This window comes from Anser anser (assembly GCF_964211835.1).
Source record: "Anser anser genome assembly, chromosome: 4".
NCBI lineage: Eukaryota > Metazoa > Chordata > Aves > Anseriformes > Anatidae > Anser > Anser anser.
In genome coordinates this window covers 44,702,481-44,725,239 of record NC_139724.1, presented here as the reverse complement: position 1 = coordinate 44,725,239, position 22,759 = coordinate 44,702,481, and the positions used below count along the sequence as shown (strand labels likewise).

Sequence of the window (22,759 nt, the reverse complement as noted above, 5' to 3'; positions counted from 1 at the left end):
GGGATGGTACAATGAAGGACGCTGCTTATAAGGGAGATCCTTTTAAACGTAAAAATATTACAAGCTAAACACATGCACTTTCTATGATAAATACTGCAGCGGATGCAAATCTTAATTTGTAGCCTGAGGAGGAGTTCTGAAGTGATAAAAGGATCTCTTAGCCATGGAGTTTAGTTATGTAGTTTATCAAAGTGTACTTCTGTATTATTTGTTTTACATTTATTATTGGGCCCTTTAGAGTCATAAGTTTATGGCATGGTTTCCTAAGCCATGGCTTATGTAAATAATTGTTACCCTTCTAAAAACAAGTTTTTGTAAGCATGAGGTGCCTTACACGATTCAGCAAAGAAAACAAATTTCCTATTTTTTAAAAATGTTGACTTGCATAATTACTATGGCTCAAACCTGCTTTACTGTGTTGGATTATTACATCACTAGATGTTGTCAAATAGTCTAACGTTATCATATTTTGGTACAAAATCCTGAATGCTTTAGAAACCATAACACACAAACCTCGAGGCATAAAAATGCTGACTCTGATGTTGTTTTTCACTAGCACTAAAACGTGTGGTTTTGTTTATTTGTTTTGTTTTATAATTAGGTAAAAAGGTTACCTACCGTAAGTTTTTGGAGATTCTTTTCAATATTCCTAACACTAAATACGTTCTCATCTTCAATTTCATCCTCATCTTCAATTTCATTCTCCAAGGTGACTATTTCTTTCAAGTAACATTGTAGAGTTTGCCAGCTGCACTCCTAAAACAGTCATCAAAATCAATAGATATGTAAAATTGTTACTGAGGACAACTGAATTTGTTTTTTTTTTTTTAATTGCACATTCTTATCCTTGTATGAGGAATTAGGCTGTTTTTTAGAAGATGTATATTTCATTTTTCCCCTTAAAATCACATTTTAAGCTTTTACACGTGGCCTTAGTCCTCTGTTATATTTTTGTAGCTTTTGAAATGTAGGCAATCTTTGTGGGACATTTTGAACATTGGAGTATCTTATGACAATGTGAAGCTGTTATATTAGCTCCTAAACTGAGACTTATTCCCAGTTGTGTGGAAATCACGTCTTAAGGAAAAGGGTTAATTAATAGTAAAACCTCTCAAGTTTTACAAGAGCCTTTTTAGCGCCATCTTCAGTCAATGCACTCTGGTTGCTCTCTCTAGTTTTATCCAATCTCACTTTTGAATATGGGTAAGTATCTTTACACATCACTCTTAAAAGCTATTTCAGGCACTCTGATAAGTTATTAATCAGCCTCATACATTTGCGTTTGAGCACTGGAGCTCTGAGGTAGTTACATCTTGATCTTGCCAGAATATGAGAAAAATGACTCAGATAAGGAAGTGGTTGCAGAATCTGGCTTTAAATCTTTACTCAAACAAAATTACTGTTAAGTGAAAATTCTCTTGGATTGAAAGTTTAATTGGAGGGTCAAAGTAGTTAACTTGCATAAGGATTAATTGATATACTTGCACACTATATAAGAAAATCGGTACAGATTAGCAGCCTGTTGATGGTGAACAGCTTGTAGTCCAGCTGTACTTAGAATGCTGTTGTGCTCAGATGCACAATATTTTAGAAAAAAAGCAACCACGATGACAGTTTTCTTGTGGAACTAAGTCTTAGGTATTAAGTGAATACCATAAAACATGAATGTACAGCTAAATATATCTAAGCTGGGTTGGTTAAGTTTTGCTCCTGAAAATAATTAGGTAGAGCATAACTGAGTTCCATTATTGATGGGATATACAAGATTTGTACCTTCTTAAACAGAACCTACTAGTATCTCTGCATCTTATTTCAATAAAATACGAGTATTTCATATAGATATTTTATTAAAACCATTTCTAAGTCTAGCTTCTTTTTCAAAATTGTTCTTGGGTTAGTATTGATACAACTATATTGCCTCCTGCAAATATAATACAACATTTAAATGATTCATAAAGTATTTTTTGTGCGTATTCAAGTGTACATTAAGCAAAATGAATGTAACACAACTTAGTGTTACATATTGTACAGACCAAGAAGGTAATAGTGTACACTAGTCTGTTCATGTTTGAGAATACAATTCAAAAGCAGAAGTGTCTTTTAGGAAACTATGCTATCCTCACACTAAGTTCAGACAGCTCAGATTTGTCTTTTGTATCGGGCCTTCTGATAAGTGAATTTTTTTGGTCTAATTCAATAACACATAACTTTAAAATAGCCATATCTTAGCAGTCCTTCTGAAGACAGAAAGCTTGAACTCACCTGTTTCTCATTTGGTGTGTAGAGCTCAAGATTAATCTTCTGTAGAGAAGAGGGAGAAAAAGTTAATTTTTGTGAACAAAGTTCATAGACAAAAATAAGTAGAAAAGACAAATAGTAAAGAATTAATACAGGAAAACCATCCACTTACCTTCATGCTTGTTCCCAGGTTTTCTAAATCTTTTATTAAAGTTGTAAGAGTGTCATTTTTCTCTGATAGAGGTGCTCCATAAGCTGTAGTCATAAGCATTACTACCGAAAGGCAGCTGAAGATCAGTACTTTGCACATCTTGTCAGTGTTCTGGTTGTCTGTATGCTAGTATTTCAGTTGTGATAGATAATGAGAGCTGGTAAGTTGTCATTAAGCTGTTTAGTGTATTTATACTCTTCTTTCTGGAGGGAAAAAGATGGGGGCGTCATGTAAAAGAGGTTTTATTACACATTTTTTCATATGCTTTACCTGTATGGCAAGAATCATTACTTTTGTTTTTCCTCCCCTGATGACACTTTGGAATTTTTTTAAAGCAAGAGGGATTTTACCTACATTCACTGGGGAAAGAGAAGCCCACACTCACTTTTGGCAGTCTCTTTGTGCTTTCTGCATGAAACACTTTTTCCCTCATGCGCTGTCCCACTCCCCCATAGAATAAGCCATAGAGTACACTACTGGCACACAAAATGTTCTAAAGATTTAACCACTTTGTTTATCTGTATATATTTGGCCTTCCACAAATCCTGGGGCATTGTCGAAGTGCAGAAGAAAGAAACAGTCTCATTTTAGTAATTGTTGATTAAACAACAGGAAGAAAGTTGGCTTCCTGTTTGAAGGTGGTTTTACCTGTCATCTTTTGCAAAGACAGTTAACGTAAGCTGAGACGCATAGGTCAGTCTTCATACGATCCACTATAAAATGTGTATGAAAAAAACCTCTAGCAGGATTCTTTGTTTTGGGACGTTAAACCAAGTCCATTTGACATTGGACTCTTGCACAATACTGCTGAATTGTTTTTCTTTCCTGATTCAAAGCACTGTTGCCTGATAATCTTGGGAATGCTATGAGCAATGTTTAAAATTGGTCGTTTTCTTCACTGAGTGTAGTTCTGAGCTAAATACTCCCCCTGCTGCCCAGAAGTCTCTAATGTTATGTGAAACACACTGCTTCTGCTTCATGCGTTTTGCTGCTGAAGCCATGTGCGATAAACTCGGGTTTTGTACACGACTGTGGGTCTGCTTTGTAACGTTCAGCATGAGGAGGTCTGGGTGGGTGACTGCTTCATCATCTGTTGCATATAAAACTGCATGTGGAAACCAATTCTGTAGGTTCTGACCATATAACGTGTGTGTTGGGGAGGAAGGCAGTTCTGTCCAGCGTCAGTTAGAATATGCTTTTGCTTGGGTTAGATACAGTACATTACTGTAGTTTTTTTCTTAGTGTCTATGTAATTGTCCACAAACCATTAACCTGGTGTTAATCAGCAGTATGATCCCAGCTCCTGGAGAACTCTTCATTTCCTGGTTTTGAAATAAGTACAAGCATTTAATGCATGCAGTCATACAGAAGTCTTAGTAGGTATTGAAGCTTGCAATATATAGTAGACATGCAGTTTGCAACCTTTCCTGGCAGTTTATCTTTTGTCTCTTGTATTTAATCTTGATAGCAACTGATTTCAAACAGGAGTTATGGCTGCAGAGCTCAGCTGCTGAGCAATAGGTTGTGAACTTTCCACCAGAGTGCTTGTAAAGTTAGGTCATTTTATTGAAGGGTTTTAGTTATTTGGTTTAAGTTAATGTGTTTTGACAGTCTAAAGCGTTAAGAAATACTTCAGTACTGGGCACAAAACAAATTCTTGTTTGTAATTAAATTACAATTGCTGCTCACTGTTTTCTATGCTATTCAGTCTTTGCTCTGTCAGTTCTATAAAATTATAGAGATTTTTCCTTTTCTTTATAAAGTATTCTGTGGAAATACACTTGGAACAGCTGAATTTGAGATTCTGAATCTGAAGCATCTCTGGAGTAGCTTTTACTGTAGTTTAGGTTAGAGATTGCTCCAAGCACTTCCTTTGTGCTGGAGTATTTGGTTTTGCATCGGTGCTGAAATCACAGCCCAACCAGCCTTAGGTTATTGCTGTATTTTCCCAGCGTTCTACTGTTCTCTTCTGCAAGTCATGGAGAACTTAAAAAAGAAGAAAAGATCTGAATATGCAGTATTCAATAAATTGCCCACACACAGGAATTTTCACTTTGGTTGAGTGATTAATTTTCCCTTAACCTTTTGCTGTAGGCTTTGTGGTCCAGAAGGAGAAAGCAACGGATCTTGCTTTGACCGTTTTTATCAGATGCCCTCTGTGAGGGGGAAATAATGTAGATTATATGGGTAACCTCCAGAAACAGCACACACTCAGTTAATATTAACACACGACTTCATGTTTGCGTTGTTCCTTAAGTTTTGGGAATCTGTCCTGCGTAGAAGTTTTAATCTTCAATGTGCTAGCTAAGTGTTTCCCAAAGTAGTTAGATCACTCCTAAAGACTGTTCTGTCTTCGGTGTATATGTGCAAGACAACCAAATCTGACCACAAGTAGTCATAAGGAATCCCCAGGGACAATGGCAGAATGTTTGTGGCTGTGGTACTCACCAAGGTTGTAAGTCAGCTGTGGTCTTCTGTGTGTCACTGAGATGCTGACATGATGGTTTGAGCCTCCCAATAATTCTCAGTCATATTATTACTTTTGAATAGGTCTGTGTCCAAAACAGCTTTTTTGTTTTTATTGCAAAATGATAGAATGGCTTGGGTTGGGAGGGACCTCAAAGACGCATCTAATTCCAACCCCCCTGCCATTGGCAGGGACACCTCCCACCAGACCAGGTTGCTCAAAGCCCCATCCAGCCTGGCCTTGAACATCTCCAGGGATGGGGCATCCACAGCTTCCCTGGGCAGCCTGTGCCAGTGCCTCAACACCCTCTGAATGAAGAATTTCCTCTTTATATCAAATCTAAACCTACCTTCTTACAGTTTAAAGCCATTACTTCTTGTCCTATCCCTACGCTACCTGACAAGAGTCCCTCCCCAGCTTTCCTGTAGGCCCCCTTTAGGTACAGGAAGGCCGCTGTCTGCTGTAAGGTCTCCCAAGAGCCTTCTCTTCTCCAGGCTGAACATCCTGAGCTCTTGCAACCTGTCTTCGTAGGAGAGGTGCTCCAGCTCTTCGATCATCTTCAGGGTCCTCCCCTGGACTCCCTGCAACAGGTCCCTGTCCTTCTTGTGCTGGGGGCCCCAGAGCTGGATGCCGGAATCGAGGTGGGGTCTCACAAGAGCAGAGCAGAGGGGGGACAGTCACCTCCTTCACCTTGCTGGCCTCTCTGCTTTTGATGCAGCCCAGGATATGGTTGGCTTTCTGGGCTGCAAGTGCACATTGCTGTCTCATGTTTGGCTTCTCATCCACCAACCCCCCAGGTTCTTGTCCTAGTCTTCTTTTTATCGCTGATGTGCCTGTAGAACCCTTTCCTAATGCCCTGGATGTCCCTGGCTAAATTTAATTCTGAACAGGCTTTGGCTTTCCTAACGTTATTCCTGGCTGCTCAGGCAATGTCTCTGTACCAGCCCAGGCTATCTCTCCTTGTTTCTACTCTCTGTATGCCTTTTTAAATGAGGTTTGTTTTGCTTCTGTATTTTTCACTTCAGTGCTAGCTTCCAGATTATTACAGACCAGTAGGTCAGTGTATGCTAGTGGCTCATATACTGTCAAAAAACGGATAGCTGTTTTAGATAAGAATATGATGCTGTCCTGAAACTTTTAAATACACTTGATTTTCCTCTCTGGGTGGTGTTGGACTTCCTGCATTGGTCAGATTTCAGTAATTCCATTCCATCTGAGCTCTTACATTCTCATGGGCAAGGAGTAACCTGGGGTTTTATTCAGAGGTACAGTGATTTATACAGCCCTCTCTGCTTCATTACAGGGTTGATTGTATTTTAACAGGAAATTGCCTTGGAATCATACAAGATACAGTAGTGCTGGCACTTCTGGACTTAAAAATCCTGCCTTAAAAAAAAGTAGCAGGGGCAGGTACCAGTGACCATGTCAGAGCGTGTTTCTTTTGTTTTGTTTTTAATGCCCAGTTATGAAAGGTTAGTTGATTTATATCTCATTTTCTTTCTAAATAAAATATTGATACGCTAAAACAACATTATGGTATGACATTTAAAAACACTGTAAAATAATAATGAAAAAGTTTCAAGGAACATATCAAAAGCCTTACCTAAATGTTCAAAAAGATGAATTAGCAGTAATGCAAATATGTTAAAGAGAAGCATAGTTGTGGATCGAGGGAGCTGGGAAAGAAGAATGTTTATGTCTTGCTGTTGTAGTGGATTGTTTATACTTTTTGTAGTACTTGTGCCTAACAAAAAGAATAAAGACTCATTTTCTCTTTTAGAAATTAAAGTAAATGAAATAATGATCACACTGACTAAACCCCTTACCTGCACAACTTCAAAGACTGGAAAAGATTTTACATAGGATCTGACTCTTCTCAGTTTTGGCGCTCTTTTTTTTTTTTTTTTTGCGTGTCTTTCTGAACTGAAAGCTTGCAATTTTTTTCATAATTTTTCCTTACAAACCTGATGACTGGTGAATTCTGGAGAGAAGTTGTGGTTTCATTGAGGTATTAGACAACTTGTTCATCAAGGTGCTTGCCTCCTTTCTCCATCACCAGAACAAAGTGGTATTCAGCTAGAGTCATTGTGTTTGGCTTGTTTGGTATATTTTAGTTCGTGTGCAGGAGTTTTTCAGACTCCTACTGCAGTGGCACGCTTTTACAGTATTACTGTCAATAAGAGTTCTAGGAACCACAACAGCGTTCATATCTCTTATGAAGGTGTTAACCATCAACTTGTGACTACAGGCTGTTGATTTAACACTCTTCATGTTTTCTATGCCCCTTTTATAGAGTTTGGAATAGTAGAGATCATACTCTGTCTACAGATCTCACAGTACTAAGCAATATCCCCTTTAGTATTCTGTTCAGTAGGGATATGCATGTAAACATGTCAAAGTAAAGATTTGAATAAAGGGATGAGTAGCAGTTGTTCTTCATTTGATTTTAAGCCATCAAAAGATAGCCCTTTCTTTCCTTCTTCTGCCTTTCCTTAGTTTTTCTCTTCACTCAAGCCATAGCAGAGCCTCATGACCCCACCTGCCTTGAAGAAATAGAGAATTGATTCTATAGAAGGAGCTACATCAATAACGAAAGAACAGAAGCTTAAAAAAAAATTAATAGCACTGAAGTGTGAGGGTTTAGTATGCCATGTAGGATGCAGCACTTGCTTCCAAAGTCCCCATGATCCTAAAACTCAAAATCTGTAAACTATTAAAGAGTTGGCTGCTGTATCTCCTGTTGAGCAAGAACAACCATGGCAATATCAGTTACAGTCAGGAATCTGCATCTCTTTTGCAGCACGTTTTTAGTAGATACTGCAAGTAGAACACTTTTCAGATAAATGCAAGGAATTCCGTAACGTATTAGTATTTACAGGAGTGAGTTGATGATTGTGTTTATAAGGAAAGATAAGAAAAGGCAGGAGAAATCCTTAAATGAATTTAATTTATTACTTGATTCTCATAGGATTATAGCGTTAATTTGCTGATTTACCAATGCATGTGATAACATCTTGACTGGTATGTAGAGGGTGCAGGAAAGTATCCTTTGGATGGCTTGTGTGACAGGGACACGTGAAGCAAGGGGTAAAATAAGAAGCAAGAAGTTGTCATATTGGATTAGAAGAATAGTGGTTTTAGCTATATGAATAGCATCCCTCATAAGGGCAAGTACCCACTGTTTCAGAAGAAAGTGCAAACCAGAAAAAACAAATAAAGGAATTCCTTCCAGTAAAAGGGGAAATCATTTTTTTTCCCTCAAGAATATCAGTTTTAACAACAAAGCTTTTGGCTTTGCAAACTTAACTAAATGGATCTGAAAATACTTGAAAATTGGGAATCTCCTCACAAAGCCTGTTCTTGAAGTCATTGTTCATTGAAAGGACCAACATCAGTATGGACCACTTCTAAAAAATAAAAACTGTTCTAATAATTCAGAGGGACACAAAGATGATATGGGGCCTGGCGCATCTCCACTATGAGGAAAGACTGAGAGACCTGGGTCTGTTCAGCCTTGAGAAGATGGAGGGGGTATCTTATTAATGTTTACAAATATCTTAAGTGTGGGAAACGGAGGGATTTGGCCAGCCTCTTTTCAGTGGTCTGTGGGGACAGGACAAGGAGCAATGGCCACAAGATGGATCACAGGAAGTTCTACACCAACATGCAAAAGAACTTCTTCACGGTGAGGGTGACGGAGCACTGGAACAGGCTGCCCAGGGAGGTTGTGGAGTCTCCTTCCCTGGAGATATTCAAGGCCCGTCTGGACGCCTACCTGGGCAACCTGCTCTAGGGAACCTGCTTTGGCAGGGGGGTTGGACCCAATGATCTCTTGAGGTCCCTTCCAACCCCTACAATTCTGTGATTCTGTAATTATAGATCAGTCTTTCCTTGGGGAAAGTAAATTTAAACCTTTCATTAGAAATTATCTGACACGAGTTTCTATCCTCCTAAGTCTTGTCTTGTTTGTATTTGCCTGATAGGTGTGGATTTAGTTAAAGTTTTGAGGTGAAGGACTTAAGGGAGCCTTAGTGCTCACCATTGCCACTATTAGCTTTGGCTAAGTGCGTGCTCCTGAACAGCGTAGAGAGATCTGCGTGGCCTGACTGTCATTTTAGAGAAGTGGTGTCTTATCATGCATGTCTGCTCAGTCCATTTTTTTCTGCGCATGTCATTATTTCTGCACCATATGCCTCTTGAATGCTGATGATGGGGTTCCTTGAGAGAAAGCTCCTCTTGAAATGTTGAGGACCATCTCTAATTGAACTTGCTGAAGCAAATTTTACCAAATGCAGAGTATTTGACATAACTCACCATTACCAGATTTCCTGTTGGTAGCAGTGTGTTTTGATTATTCATTTCTATTGGTATATGAAATACAGACAGCCAAAGACAATGGTGATTGTGGATATCCATTGACAAGTAAAAAGCAAGAGCAACAACAAAAAGTAAAGGGTGAGGGGAAGAATCTGAAGAAGTAGGGGCTGTTCAGTGTCACCACTGTCCCTGGGGAAGTTACAGAGTAAGGCTTTGGAGAACTGAAGAACAAGAAGGTGACTGCACCAGCACAGATTTGCCAAAGTTTGACTGCATTCTGTAATGAACTGACTGGTTGTGTGTGGAGGAAGAGCGGTGAATGTTGCTTATTTCAACTTTAGAAAGTACGGTTGCTGTTGATAGCCTTGTGAGATTGTGGAGATGTGGGTTGGAGAGTGAATGGAAAAACTGGCTGGATCATCAGGTTCAAAGTGTGGTCAATCATTTGAAGCCTAAGCAGTAGACAGTTACAAGTGTCGTGCTATGGGGCTTTTCGTTGGCTTTTTTACATGAACAGTTGATGGTACCTACTAACAATCCAACCAATGGGTTCCACATGCATGTATTATGGCCAACAGATCTTTATGGACCTCTTATAAATCAGCATTTTTTTGGTCACATGAGGGTGGTGACTTTCAAGCTAACATGCTAAAATATGTATGTGGCACACATAATTGTTGGTGTAAGAATTGCTCTACAAACTTATAGAACAAGAATGTGAAATAACTAAAAAGCCAAGCCAGGTAATGGTATGAAGTAGTTGTTGCCCATTCATAACTTTTCTTGTTTAGTTGTTGGCCACTGTAAATATAATGCAATTAGGACATCACAATATGAAGAATAGTGACAAGGGAAAAAATCTCCTTTTCAGAAAGTAAACTTATTAAGATTATGAGCTTCAGAGTCAGTATTTCCATTTTATGGTAAAATTCAGGGTAATTGCAAGACTGAGTGAGAAAACGAATTAGTCTAAGTAGGGTTGATTAATAAAGGTAAAGATTAGGACTGGACCTAATACAGAATAAGATGGTGTGCTGTATTTACACAGGAAATAATTTAACTTTTGCAGGATTTCTGGGTGAACTTCAGTGGGTTCTTTTTGTGTAGGCATAACCTGTCTTCAGGAGGCCTTGCATACATTTACAAGAATGATCAATCCTGTTTGTTTTCTCCTTTTGGATCCAAATGGATTTTGTAAGAGCTGTCTCCACACTAAGTATTGCCAATATCAAAACTTATTTACCAATTGTCATTTAGTTAGATGTACACACAGAAATCTGCAAAAAAGTGTTCCTGATACACCCGCAAAACAATACAAGTGTTAACCTCTGCTAGTTTTGTTTCACACTTCCTTGTAGGTGAAAATTTGTAGAGACTGATACAAATGCACTGCTGGTGAGACACAGCTCTGTGAGTTTGGCCCACTGATTTTGTTGGCATATGGGTGGGAAGCTGAGTAGGTCCTTCAAGTTCCTGTTCTTTATGGTTTCCAGCAAGAAATGTGTGTTCTGGACATAGATGTTGTGTATTTCTCTGTTTAAAACAAAGGAAAGCAAAATGGGAGGTATTCTGAAGAAAGGAAATTAAATCAGAGCATTGTTCTTGAGTGGTGTCACTGTGGGTTAACTATTACTGGTGCAGCGTGATAGGAAGGAACTGCAGAGTGAAAGTGACATGAATCCTCTGTTTTGTTTTGGAGATGTTTTCTAAAGATGTTGCACTCCTGATGTAAACCAACTCTTAAATGCTAAGGTGACGTTCTAGGTGTAAGTTAACTTTAGGAGTAAGCATTGGTGACACTTAGCTGTTTGGAAACCAGTGTATTAGCCCTGGTGGGCTTAAGACAAAGTGGTTCTTTGTTGTGGCTGGGAAGAAAGAGAGATCTGTCAGACACTCCAGATAGCTCATTGGAACTGTACTTGGTTTCATTGGGGATCAGGGGAGGCCATTTAAGGGCTAAGGACACTTCAGAGCGAGAGATGAGAGTGCTTTCTTCAATACTTTCCTTTCAAAAGCAGGTAAATACTTCAGTGTTTTCAGGGAAGAATCAATCTGTGGTATCTCACTGGACCCTTGTTTGGTGAGCGGTGTCAAAAACTTAAGAAATTCTCACCAGTAAGCATCCCCACATGGAAACCTGTTGCGCCATTTGCTGTCACCATGCAACGTCTGACCTTGATTTTTTCCTTCAAATACTTCGGGAAGATACCACAGACTACTTTTGAGGTGCTCTAGAGAAATTCTAAGCTGCTATGCTGAAAAACACAGTTACTGGATTTTATCTCAGGTGAGATGTTGTGTGATGTAGAGCTCCAAGCTGTGTTCTTAAATACTGCTTGTTAGGTAACAAACATAACCAGCTAGGAAAGGCTGTAAGGATAATTCTTCAACGTTATATGCCACTGTCCGGTGTCCATGACTGCTGTCATCATGCATGTGCAAAAACAGACAGGTTGGGACAGATGAGCTAAGTGAAATTCTTTCTGACCTATAAATCAAAGAGAGGATGTGTCGTTGTTCCCCACCACCCTGTGTCCTGGAACCACGAATGGCAGGTGACTTCATGCCTTACCCAAGTAAGGCTAGTCTCTGACTAGTTACTTTGTGAGAAAGCAAGCTGTCCGCTCAGGTGAAGAGAACTTGTTAGCAGCTTAAGGTTCTAGTACGGAGGTAGGTAGATGGAGGTCCAAAATGCTTTCTTGGGGGAATTAGCGTGAGCTGCAGACAGTGTGTCTTTGCCCAGACTGTGTATTTGCATGGGTGGTGGTGAGCTTGGCTATGGCAGAGGGGATGGAGTTGAGCCTGGTTTTATAGCAACAGGGAAAGGCAGGCTAGATATTAGCAGTATGGACAAGGACTTCAATGGGAAGCTTCCAGTTTCAAACTCCCAACGTGTAAGCACCAGCTGGCTTTTACAGATGGATTCACAATCATAATAGCTTTTTAGCCATGCAAGCAATCTAAAAGGAGGAAATACAATTGTCTGATACTACTGATTTGGTTAATGCTGCTCTCTATGTGGCTTCTCAGCCTTTGTTTGCATAAGTTTAAAAAAAAAATAATGGGAAATTTACAGAGAATCATCTTGTTGATTTTAAAGCTTCTGGTTTTTTTTACTGTGTCTTTTAACTGCTGTAGTGGTCCCTTGAAGAAGTCTAGGTGGTCTGTGTAGGCCCTTCTTTGACAGAGTGGGTGTGTGCCCCATGACGCAGTGTCACTTAATGATAGAATGATAGCACTAGTAGCATAAGTTACTTTTCAACCTCCTGGCACTGATAATACAATACTTGCTTTACTTCTGTAGTTAGTATTTATCCAAGTGGGGATACACTGTGCTATAGGGGACTTAGTATGAAGTTTTCAGTGTCAGGTCGTTGTCAATTTGCAGTCAGCCACAGAGTGATTCCTCTCTGCATTTCTAGTGCTCAGGTTTTATAAACAGGCTTTAACAAGGGCTGGCTATATGTTTCAGTTCTGCAGTTATCTATTCAGGAATACTGGTGCAATCAGAAATCCTTTCATTTTTCTCTTCTCGTTCTAGCTTTTGAAAAAACAAAACAACTGAAGGGAGACTTCTGTTTTTCAGTGTTACTGTTTTACAGTGGGAAGGAGGCAGGTATACACAGGTAAAACACAAAATCCTTCCAAGGGGACACACACCAGAGTTGTAGATAACTGTTCTCAGTCTCTGGATTTAAGAAATATATGGTGAAATGAAAGTTAAAATTTTCCTGCTAGGTCAAAAGGCCAGTGTCAGATTATAACAGAACAGGATGTTAACAAACCACAAACGAAGAATATTGTTTTACCTTACTGGATGCTGTGTCAACGCACATGCTAAGCAGATGGCCTAGATTCATCACTAGATAGGGACAAAAGCTATTGAGCCACAATCTTGGTGTTGGTGAGCAGTAACCAAGGCTCAACATTGTTTATAGGCATTTTTATGATAATGTATCTGTTCTTTTAAAGTTCATTTTTTTGATTGTTTTCTTTTTGCCCGCTTTTCCCACTTGGTTTGGATTAGTTACATGGGATTTACTGGAGAGGATCAGGGGCTTACCCACACTAAATTGTTCTGTCTACAGTTACAGCCACTGCAGTATTCTAGTACTTCCTAGAGGATGTGAGTTCCTGCTTGAGTGTTGGAAGCGTAAGCACAGGAGGAATATTTGATCAGAAACTGTGCTCGTCTTGTTCTGTCCACGTTAGCCAGTCCTTCTGTCTGCACAGACCCTGTTGAATTTAAAGAAGTTGTTCTGAAGATACAAAGGATTTGTTCTGAAGTACTCTAAATAGGAACACCATGACAAGAAGTAGTTTAGTTTCCTTAAATTCTGGAGCCATGTTTCATCAGGTGGTATCAATTTAATTCATTATTCTTTCTGCAGGAGTGGCCACGGTCAGACTCTTGGGGCATATGATGCTCCTCAGAATCTTCCCGAGTGCCAGCTATTTTCAGCTCAGAGAAATTACTCAGAAGCGGTTCCTTTGTATTTCCTAACCCACAGTGGATATCCAGGCCCTGCCAAGCAAACTCTTAGCATCTACAGCATAAATGGTTGGCATGGTCCCCACTAGTGGAGTCTACCTAGCGTGGCTTTGCTTGTGTTTTGGTCCTGGTTCTGCTAAGTTTGTTCGATGCCGCTGCCTTTAAGTTTTCGTAGTAGAAGAGGCAGGGAGTGGTCTTGTCTGTACTGAGACACACAGAATTTTGTAGAACTTTGCGTGCAAGAATTATCTCCTTTCTAGACTATCTCGTGCCCTTCTTATTTGTTGTACAACAGAACAGAAATTTGATTGTTCTCGTTGCCTTTCTTGGGAGCACTTTGAAGTTCTGCTATTACTCTTTGGCGATGAGGGGACTGGAGCTGATCTTTATTTATTAATGCAGTGGCTTGATAGTATTTTCTGGTTTGTTCTGTATGACTTCATTTTATGATGTCAGATTTGCTCTTTTGACATCAGCTGCACACAGAAGTGACCTTTGCATGGCACTGTAACTCCAAGATCATGTTTCTGGTTGGTGATCATCAGATTAATAGAGGCTGTATCTTCTTTTGTCTTTCACATATTGTCTTGCTTTCTTTGGTGAAGCTTCTCTAGCTCTCAACAGCACACTGGTCTTTTAAAGCAAATAGATTTTATCAATTGAAAATGACCTGTATCGTATCATTCAAAATTTGACTATAATCTGTCATCAAATCTGTCGGTTTACGCTGAATGTTTATTGCTCACATTCTTGATTTCTTAAGGAATCGCACAAATACTTTTTTTTTTTTTTTAATTCTCTGTAGTGTTAGGTTTGCTTTCAGTGTAATGCTGACATGAACTTGGGTATTGCCATTCCCATAGAATCATTAAGGTTGGAAAGGGCTTCCAAGATCATCTGGTCCAACCATCCCCCTGCCACCAATGTCACCCACTAAACCATGTCCCCAAGCACCACGTCCGACCTTTCCTCGAACACTCCCAGGGATGGTGACACCACCACCTCCCTGGACAACCCGTCCCAATGCCTGACTGCTCTTTCTGAGAAGAAGTGCCTCCTAATTTCCAACCTGAACTTTCCCTGGTGCAAGTTGAGGCCATTCCCTCTAGTCCTATCACTAGTTACCTGTGGGAAGAGGCTGACCCCCAGCTCCCCACACCTTCCTTTCAGGTAGCAGCAGAGAGCAATAAGGTCTCCCCTGAGCCTCCTCTTCCCCAGACTAAACAACCCCAGTTCCCTCAGCCTCTTCTCACAGGACTTGTGGTCCAGGCCCTTCACCAGCTTCGTAGCCCTTACTTTTGCTATGATCTTTAAAATCCTGAAAAAAAAATTGTGCTGTGCTGCTTTTGTCTTCAATATATCTTAGAATGTAAGCAAAAGCCTGAAAACAGCATCCTTCTAGAATGAAGACTTAATTTAGATGCAGATGAAAAATCAGTCTCTTTACTTGCCAATAAATGTTTCTTTTATTTGCTGCTGCAAGACTCCCATCTGTTCAGTAATGAAAGGATGCTTGTTACAGTCCCTATAGATGCAGTTTGTAATGTAAGTTGAGGAAAATAGCATTTTTAAACTTCTATGCTGTATTTGTAATAGTTAGTGAAAGATTTTGCTAGAAGTTAACCTAGCTCCAGAAATCAGTTGGGTATTTTCCTCCAGGAAAAAAATAAATGTGAAAAATAATATTTAGAGAGAATAGTGTAGCTTTCACTTATTATCTAACTTACCTGCCATTCTGCTTGAGGAAGTGTGACATGGAGTCTAGTTTCTTGATATCTAATTTTAGGAATTCCTGTAATGAAATAATAACTGAAAAGGTGATGTCATCTCAACTTTTTTTCCAGGTTCAGAGGTAAAAGGAATTCCATTTCATCGCTCTTGTTAGATGATTTATGTAATAGTCATAAAGAGGATTCTTTTACACCCAAACCTGTTGTTTGTGGTCTCTGAGGACTTAGTAATTCTTTGGTGTCTGGAAGATAACGTTTTTACTCATTTTTCTGGTCTGCTCAAGACAACTAAATAGTTCGTGACACTGTAAATAAGAGTCGGCACAAGTAGAACTGTGTTCTGATGTTCCAGTTTGTGCCCATTGCCTCTTGTCCTGGCACTGGGCACCTCTGAAAATAACCTGGCTCCATCATCTTACCTAGCGAGAGGCAAGTAGTGTATGAGCCCCTTATTCAAAAGTTCTGAGAACAGGGTATGTGCACTTGTGAGCAAGGAGATGTTCAGAAATTCAGAGCTAGGTGGTTACCTGTTTCTGCTGTACTTCTAAGCCCTAAAGCGTGGAAGGCTATGTGAGCCTAGAGTGATCTGCATGTGCCATCGTGTTTCTTCCTATTTTTTTCATGTTTTGTTTTTGTGTGTGGTTTTTAGTTGAATGTAACATAGCAGTGGCTAAACACGGTATTTGCTGGGAAGTAAATTAATCTCTGTCTCTTTTATCCAGTGTCTCAAAGAAATGCTGAATAGTGTTGTCTTTTTCTACCTGTGCCTTATAAATTAATTCTTAGAGGAACAAAGTAATGAAATAGTAATAAATATCAAATGTATCTCAAGAACCTAACAAAGTTGAAAGCTTCTTAAGAAAAGGTTGTGCGTAACCTTATTTCAGTTGCCATGAAGAAGGTGAATCTATGCACTAGTTCTACTCAAGCCAAAAATAGCATTTCTTCCATTCTTTGCTCATTTTCCTTGACTGTTACCTGCTCAACAAATTACTTCCCTTACAGCTTGCGGAATGGAAGGAAATGCTGTGCATTTGACTGTCGTCTTCACACCACAGGTGCTGTGACATGGGAGGAAGGGGAAGGGACAGGTGACTAAATAGAAGCTAGCTATTACAGTAGGGTTTATTTCCACAGAATTTTTGAGGTTAGAAAGGTACCTCTGGACATTGTCTAGTCAACCCCCCTTGCTCATGGCAGTAGGCTGCTCAGTGTCATGGCTAGTCAGGTTTTGAGCACCTCCAGGCTGCTTCATCTCCACAGCCCTTCTGGTCAGCCTGTTCCACTGTTTGACAATTTAAAATACTAAAATGCAAATTAAGAAATAAAATTTTTCTGTTTAAGTGGAATTTCCTGTATTGTGTCTCCTGGCCTGTCACTGGGCACCGCTGCAAAGAGTCTCGCTCCATTTTCTTTACTCCTCCTGCCGTGAGATAGTTGTACACCTAGGTAGATCCCCTTTAGATTTCTTTTTCCTGGGGAGGGTTATTTCTTCCTAGGTGCAGAATTTTGCATTTCCCTTTGTTGAGCTTGGTGACGTTCTTGTTGGTGCGTTTGTCCAGCCTGTCAAGGTCCCTCTGAATAGCAGCACAACTGTCATGTCCATCAGACATTCTTCCCAGTGTTTTTATTTGCCGCAGATATGCTGAGAGCACACCAGCATCCCATTGTCCAGGTCATTAGTGAAGATGTGAAGTAGCGGCCCTGCGTTGGCCTCTGTGGATTAATGGTGCCATCGCTGATGAAGGTACTTTGTTGAGCCTTTCACCTACTCTCTGTAGAAGCTGGCTGTCATCTGCCCAATGCATCATAGCTACGCCGATAATGTGACTATACAGGTAGTTTGGATGCCAGTTGGGGATGTCAACACTTGAACTCATGTTTAATGTGAAGTCTCTTTTTAATAAAACTTTATTAGGTCTTAGTGGCCTAAAAATGAGGTTAAAATGCAAAATAACACCACCAACAACAAAAATGTAATTGCCTTCTTCCTAGTAAATGTTTAGGTGACTGTCTACACCTATCATACACAAGAGATGATGTTCGTTTTGTGTTTGGGTGAAGAGGAGCATATTTTGCAAAAGATGTCTATCATGATGGGGAAGGGAAGATAGGGTGCAGGACAGGAAAGAGCTGATGGCTCGTGTGCCATCTTAAATGTCTTTTCTTCCAAGTCAGTCTGCCATTGGTACCTATGCTTACCTTACCATTACATCAAAAGCATTTTGATCTATCAAAACGTTGTACTGAAGGCTCAAAATGAATGCCTACAATGAACCAAAAAGTCTCTGCGAGGAGAAAACTCTGGAAAAAACAAACTAGCAGAGCTGGTAGGGTTAAAATATTAGGTAAGAGAGCCTATTAGAAGGAAAAAGTGTATTCCAAAGGTGAGTAGAGGAGGCATAGAACCACTGACATGTTGAAGGAGCTCAAGCTGTGAGTGACTGGACTCATAACTGCAGTGAGGAATGTCATGCTTAGAACTTGTTGATCGTTGGAGTAGATGGTGGCAAACTTCATGTGCATTTCTGAGAAAAGCTGCAAGAGGGGTCTAGGGAACTTGTAGAATAGTGAGCTTTGCTCTGTAAAATAATAAAGTAATGGGTTCATGAATATGATGTGTAAGGAGAAAGACGATAGGTCCCTTGTGCAGGGAAGTTATAGTCCAGAAATCTGGGAGGAGTTTTTTGAATTCAGCGTATTTACCAATAAAAAGCAATTAACATAGGTGCTTGGGTCTCCAGGAGGTGGGTGACAAGATTCCTTATTCAGGCTTCAAAGAGAAATGAAGCTAAAACTGCTCAAAGGACAAAAATTGAAGGAATTAATGATTAGGTATCCTGGCAGAGAGAGTTCACTAGTGAAATCCTACAAGGATTGTGCTAGTTTCGCTGCTTTATAGATACATAATGGGAATGGCGAGTAAAAGGAACAAGACAAATGTGACAGACTGCTGTGTCATTAAGGGTGGCTGACACTGAAGAACTGTAGAAGAATATCATAGTATTGAGTGACTAGTGAAATATGAGATGAAATTGAATGTAGATAAATATGAACTATGGAACTTTAGAAAAATTGCTCTGATCTTACTTGGGTGAAAGGTAGCTGCTGTCACCCCAGAAGGATATCTTGGCATTAGAGTAGATAAGTTCAAATCTCACTGTAGTACTTGGTATTAATGAAAAAGCAGAATGCTAGGTACTGTTAGGAAAGGAGAACAAAACAGCTCTGTAAATGTGAGGTGCACCCACATCTTGAAGAGTGTGTGTTTCTGTCTTGCATCCTGATACAGACGATGGCAAAGCAGATGAGCTATGGAACGAAAATGCAAGAGACAGTTAAAGTGACTGTAAATGTCTCTTCAAGCTAGAAGAGATTTAAGTTAGGAAAAATATTAGGTGAATTAGGTGAATTCACAGGTGAATGAGAGAGTATACTGGAGAAGTTTTTTTCATGGGCATCCTCTGTTGGTCCTGTCAAAGTGTCAGATGCAGTAGGTGTTTTTGAAACAGGGTTGGAAAGGATTATTTGCAGCTGTTGTTTGTAACAGGACCCTTAAAATGGTGGTTGAAGTGAGTCCACAGGAGGGCCATAAGGATAATCAGAGGGCTGGAGCACCTATGAAGGCATGCTGAAGGAGCTGGGGTTATTCAGCCTGGAGAAGAGAAGGCTCTGGGGAGACCTTACAGCAGACAGCGGCCTTCCTGTACCTAAAGGGGGACTACAAGAAAGCTGGGGAGGGACTCTTTGTCAGGGAGTGTAGGGATAGGACAAGAAGTAACGGCTTTGAACTACAAGAGGGTAGGTTTAGATTAGATTAGGAGGAAGTTCTTTACTCTGAGGGTGGTGAGGCACTGGAACAAGTTGCCCAGGGAAGCTGTGGATGCCCCATCCCTGGAGGTGCTCAAGGCCATGTTGGATGGGGCTTTGGGCAACCTGGTCTGGTGGGAGGTGTCCCTGCCCATGGCAGGGGGGTTGGAACTGGATAGGCTGTAAGGTCCCTTCCAACCCAAACCTTTCAGTGATCCTGTGGTCTTCACTGTTGATAATGATGCTGAGTGAAACATGGTCATATTTCATGGTCATAATGATGGTCAGTGAATCCTGGAGGCTGATCAAATGAGGCTATGGTTGCTTTTTCACTTGGCATATATGGCACTTAAAGTTCTGCCACGTTAGTACATCCATTTTGTCCCAAATGCAACACGTGAGATTTGTGGTACTGCTCTAGTAGATAAATTCATTTATCAACTTTAAAAAAGAAAAATTTGCGATTTCTTTCAGTTTTCAGAGTGGGAGTTTAAGGATTACACCACAGAAATAATGATTAAAAACGCAAATTTAATGATGTTTACGAAGGCAAATTTCCGTATTAGTGGCCTGGCATGACTTGAATTTGAACATTAAACCAAAGAAAAATATATCATTTGCTAGGAAAATCCTCAGTGGGTGTCAGTGGCTTATTCAGAGCTAAGGAATGTTCCTGGTTCTTTCCCTTTCACTCATGTTGAAAATGGTTTCATTACTAATAGATGGAGCAAAGCCAGCTTCACTCCTAACACAAAAGCTCTAACAGGCTGAATTTCACGCGTCTGCAATGCTTTGTTACTGTTATTTTTTTCCCCTATCTAGATCACCGCATTTATTCCTGTTTATTTATTCCTGTTGAGGCACGGGAGTTCACTGTATGGTTCATTTAAAGTCAGTAACTGTGACCCAAGTGTTTTCTTTATAGAAAAATCACCAAATCGGTCGATTTGCTATAAATTCATCAGGATAGTGATCAAATCTAAATTTTTACACTGATCAAGGTCTGAATAGTATAAGTGTTAGCACTGAGCTTTTTTTAGGTAACCCTGTAGAGACTTGATGCTTCCACTTACAATATGAAGCAGTATATATAATAATCCTGCAGGTTATTTCTGAGACATCCTATTTGTGCCATAATGGTTAATGTTTTGTTGGTGGTGGTGGTTTGTTGTTACTGGTATTTGGTGGTGGTTGTTGTTGTTTTTTAACAGACTGATAAGCTTTTCAAGATGTCCATCTCTTCGTGAAGTGAAGATACGGAAGGTGCAATTTCACCCAGCTGCTTTTGAAGGGCTAGCAAAGATAACTTTTCTTATCTATTCTTTCTGTGACTTATATTCTGGAGTACTTCTCGTATTTAGGCTGAGTGGTACCACCACACTGTGCACTTATCGTAGGGTACAAGCTATATCTTCCTCATTGAAATTCCATTGAATTAATGAACTGTGAATCATCGTTGTTCAGTCGTTCTCAATGACATTGGACTGCTTGAATCATGTTAGTGCTCATAGTGAGAGTTGAACACGGTAACTCCAAATCTTGCTAAGTCAAACACCAGATAAAATACCATAGTTATTTTCTTGTGCCCACAGAAATGGGCACGCTTTTCAACAGAATCCTTTCATCAGATCTTCGTTCACCTGTATCTGCCTGTGTGAATTTTTGGGCAGATACCAATGGCATATTTAATTTAATCCAGCAAAAATTTTGTATTTCTTTACTTACAGAACAGCTGATGTAAATCAGGTAATGTGTATATTATCATCTTCAAATTCAAAGATTCTTTGTATGCTTGCAATGTCATTGAAGTGTTTTACTTTTTAGATATTCTGGATCTGTTTAGCAATCCCACACTGTAGTATGAAAAACACTTCAGGATAACCACAGATCTCTGGAGTCTGAGTCCAAAGCAAGTAATGTTTGGAGTTCTTGTTTCATTTCATCTTTGCCTTGCCTTGGTGTTAGTGTTGTTTTTAAAGCAAATACTTCTAAATACAACAACATTAAAAAAGGAAAAAAACAGAGCTGTTTTATATATGTTGTGGTGAAGAATAAATACAGCAGACTCTGTACCACTCTCTCCATCTGTGTATTGAGTGGACAGTCGTGACAATATAGGCATGAGAAAGAGAAGGCTGAAGTTGAGGAGACAGCTCCTTTAGGTCCTGCTCTGCAGCCCCACTTTGCAGAATTTTCCTGGAATTTAGCAATCCAGAAGGGCAAGATTTTAGCAGACCATCAGGATCTCAAAGCGCAGCATTCATGTGTATTTGCATAGGGTATATTTCATAGCTGGGGGAGTACTGTGTGCCAGTTCTCTGTAGCGTGGAAGAACATTTGGCTGTTGCCCACCAGGCGTCATAGTTGACTGTTAACCCCTAGACAGGAGGTAGGAATCAAAAAGAGCTCAAGGAACCAGTTCCAGTAAAAACAAAGTACTCCAGTGTATGGATATTTTCAGTAAAATGAATGTGAAATCAGTCATGGAATACAGTAAATAAAATAGTCATGGAATCACAATGAATTTGGTAGATGGAATCTTAATATGGAAATTTTCATGTTTCTAGGATGCTAAAAACGTTATTAGATGAGCAGCTTGTCAGGGATGAAGTTTCAGATGATGATGTGAGGAAGCAAAAGTATTTTTTTTACCTGCAGGCAGACCATACCCATTGCAAAGTTAAGGCCACATGAGCCCCCCTTCAGTGAGGAACCCTCTTTTTATCTAATTCTGCCTATATAGCTGTCATTTTGTATAAGTTGGCAGGAGGATACGCCTAAACTGTTTCTCTCTTTCTCAGCAATTAGACCTCAGTTTTACAGTCTTACTTAAAGTGTGATCTTGCTCTGTGGTCATTTCTAGCTGTAGAGGTGCTTCTGCACTTAGGATAATTTCTTTTGATCCTTCTTCCTTCCATGTGTTTTTGACTTAAGTTGGGGTAAAAGTCTTCTCTTATCTTAAGACTATTAAAAGCTCTGCCAAATCCTTTACCATTACTTCTACTCAAGCTTTTTTCGATGTAATTTCTGACATTCTCTTTAGGTTAAGAGTGTCATTTTGTCATTTTTGTTCTGTTTTTAAAGCCCTTGGGATGACAGGAACTTGGGCTCAGAGGTATCACACAGTATCACAGTATCACAGATTTGTAGGTTGGAAGAGACCTCAAGATCATCGAGTCCAACCTCCGACCTAACACTAAGTACTCCACTAAACCATATCGCTAAGCTCTACATCTAAACGTCTTTTAAAGACCTCCAGGGATGGTGACTCCACCACCTCCCTGGGCAGCCCGTTCCAATGCTTAATAACCCTTTCGGTAAAGAAGTACTTCCTAACATCCAACCTAAAACTCCCCTGTTGCAACTTTCGCCCATTCCCCCTCGTCCTGTCACCAGGCACGTAGGAGAACAGACCAACCCCCACCTCTTTACAGCCTCCTTTAAGGTACCTGGAGAGAGCGATAAGGTCGCCCCTGAGCCTCCCCTTCTCCAGG

The 22,759-nt window shown here is 39.9% G+C and overlaps 1 protein-coding gene across 1 annotated transcript in view; it reads right to left on the bottom strand.

Moving 5' to 3' along the window:
• Positions 1-22,291, bottom strand: part of LOC310898546 (uncharacterized protein) — a 29,592-nt gene extending 7,301 nt beyond the window's left edge. Inside the window, exons 1-3 of the mRNA XM_083833793.1 lie at positions 2,411-22,291; positions 2,263-2,301; positions 619-756 (exon numbers count right to left, since the gene is read on the bottom strand). Coding sequence (XP_083689919.1) covers positions 619-756; positions 2,263-2,301; positions 2,411-2,548 — 315 coding nt within the window. The 5' untranslated portion in view covers positions 2,549-22,291. The remainder of the gene's footprint in view (positions 1-618; positions 757-2,262; positions 2,302-2,410) is intronic.
• Positions 22,292-22,759: the final 468 nt, after the last annotated feature.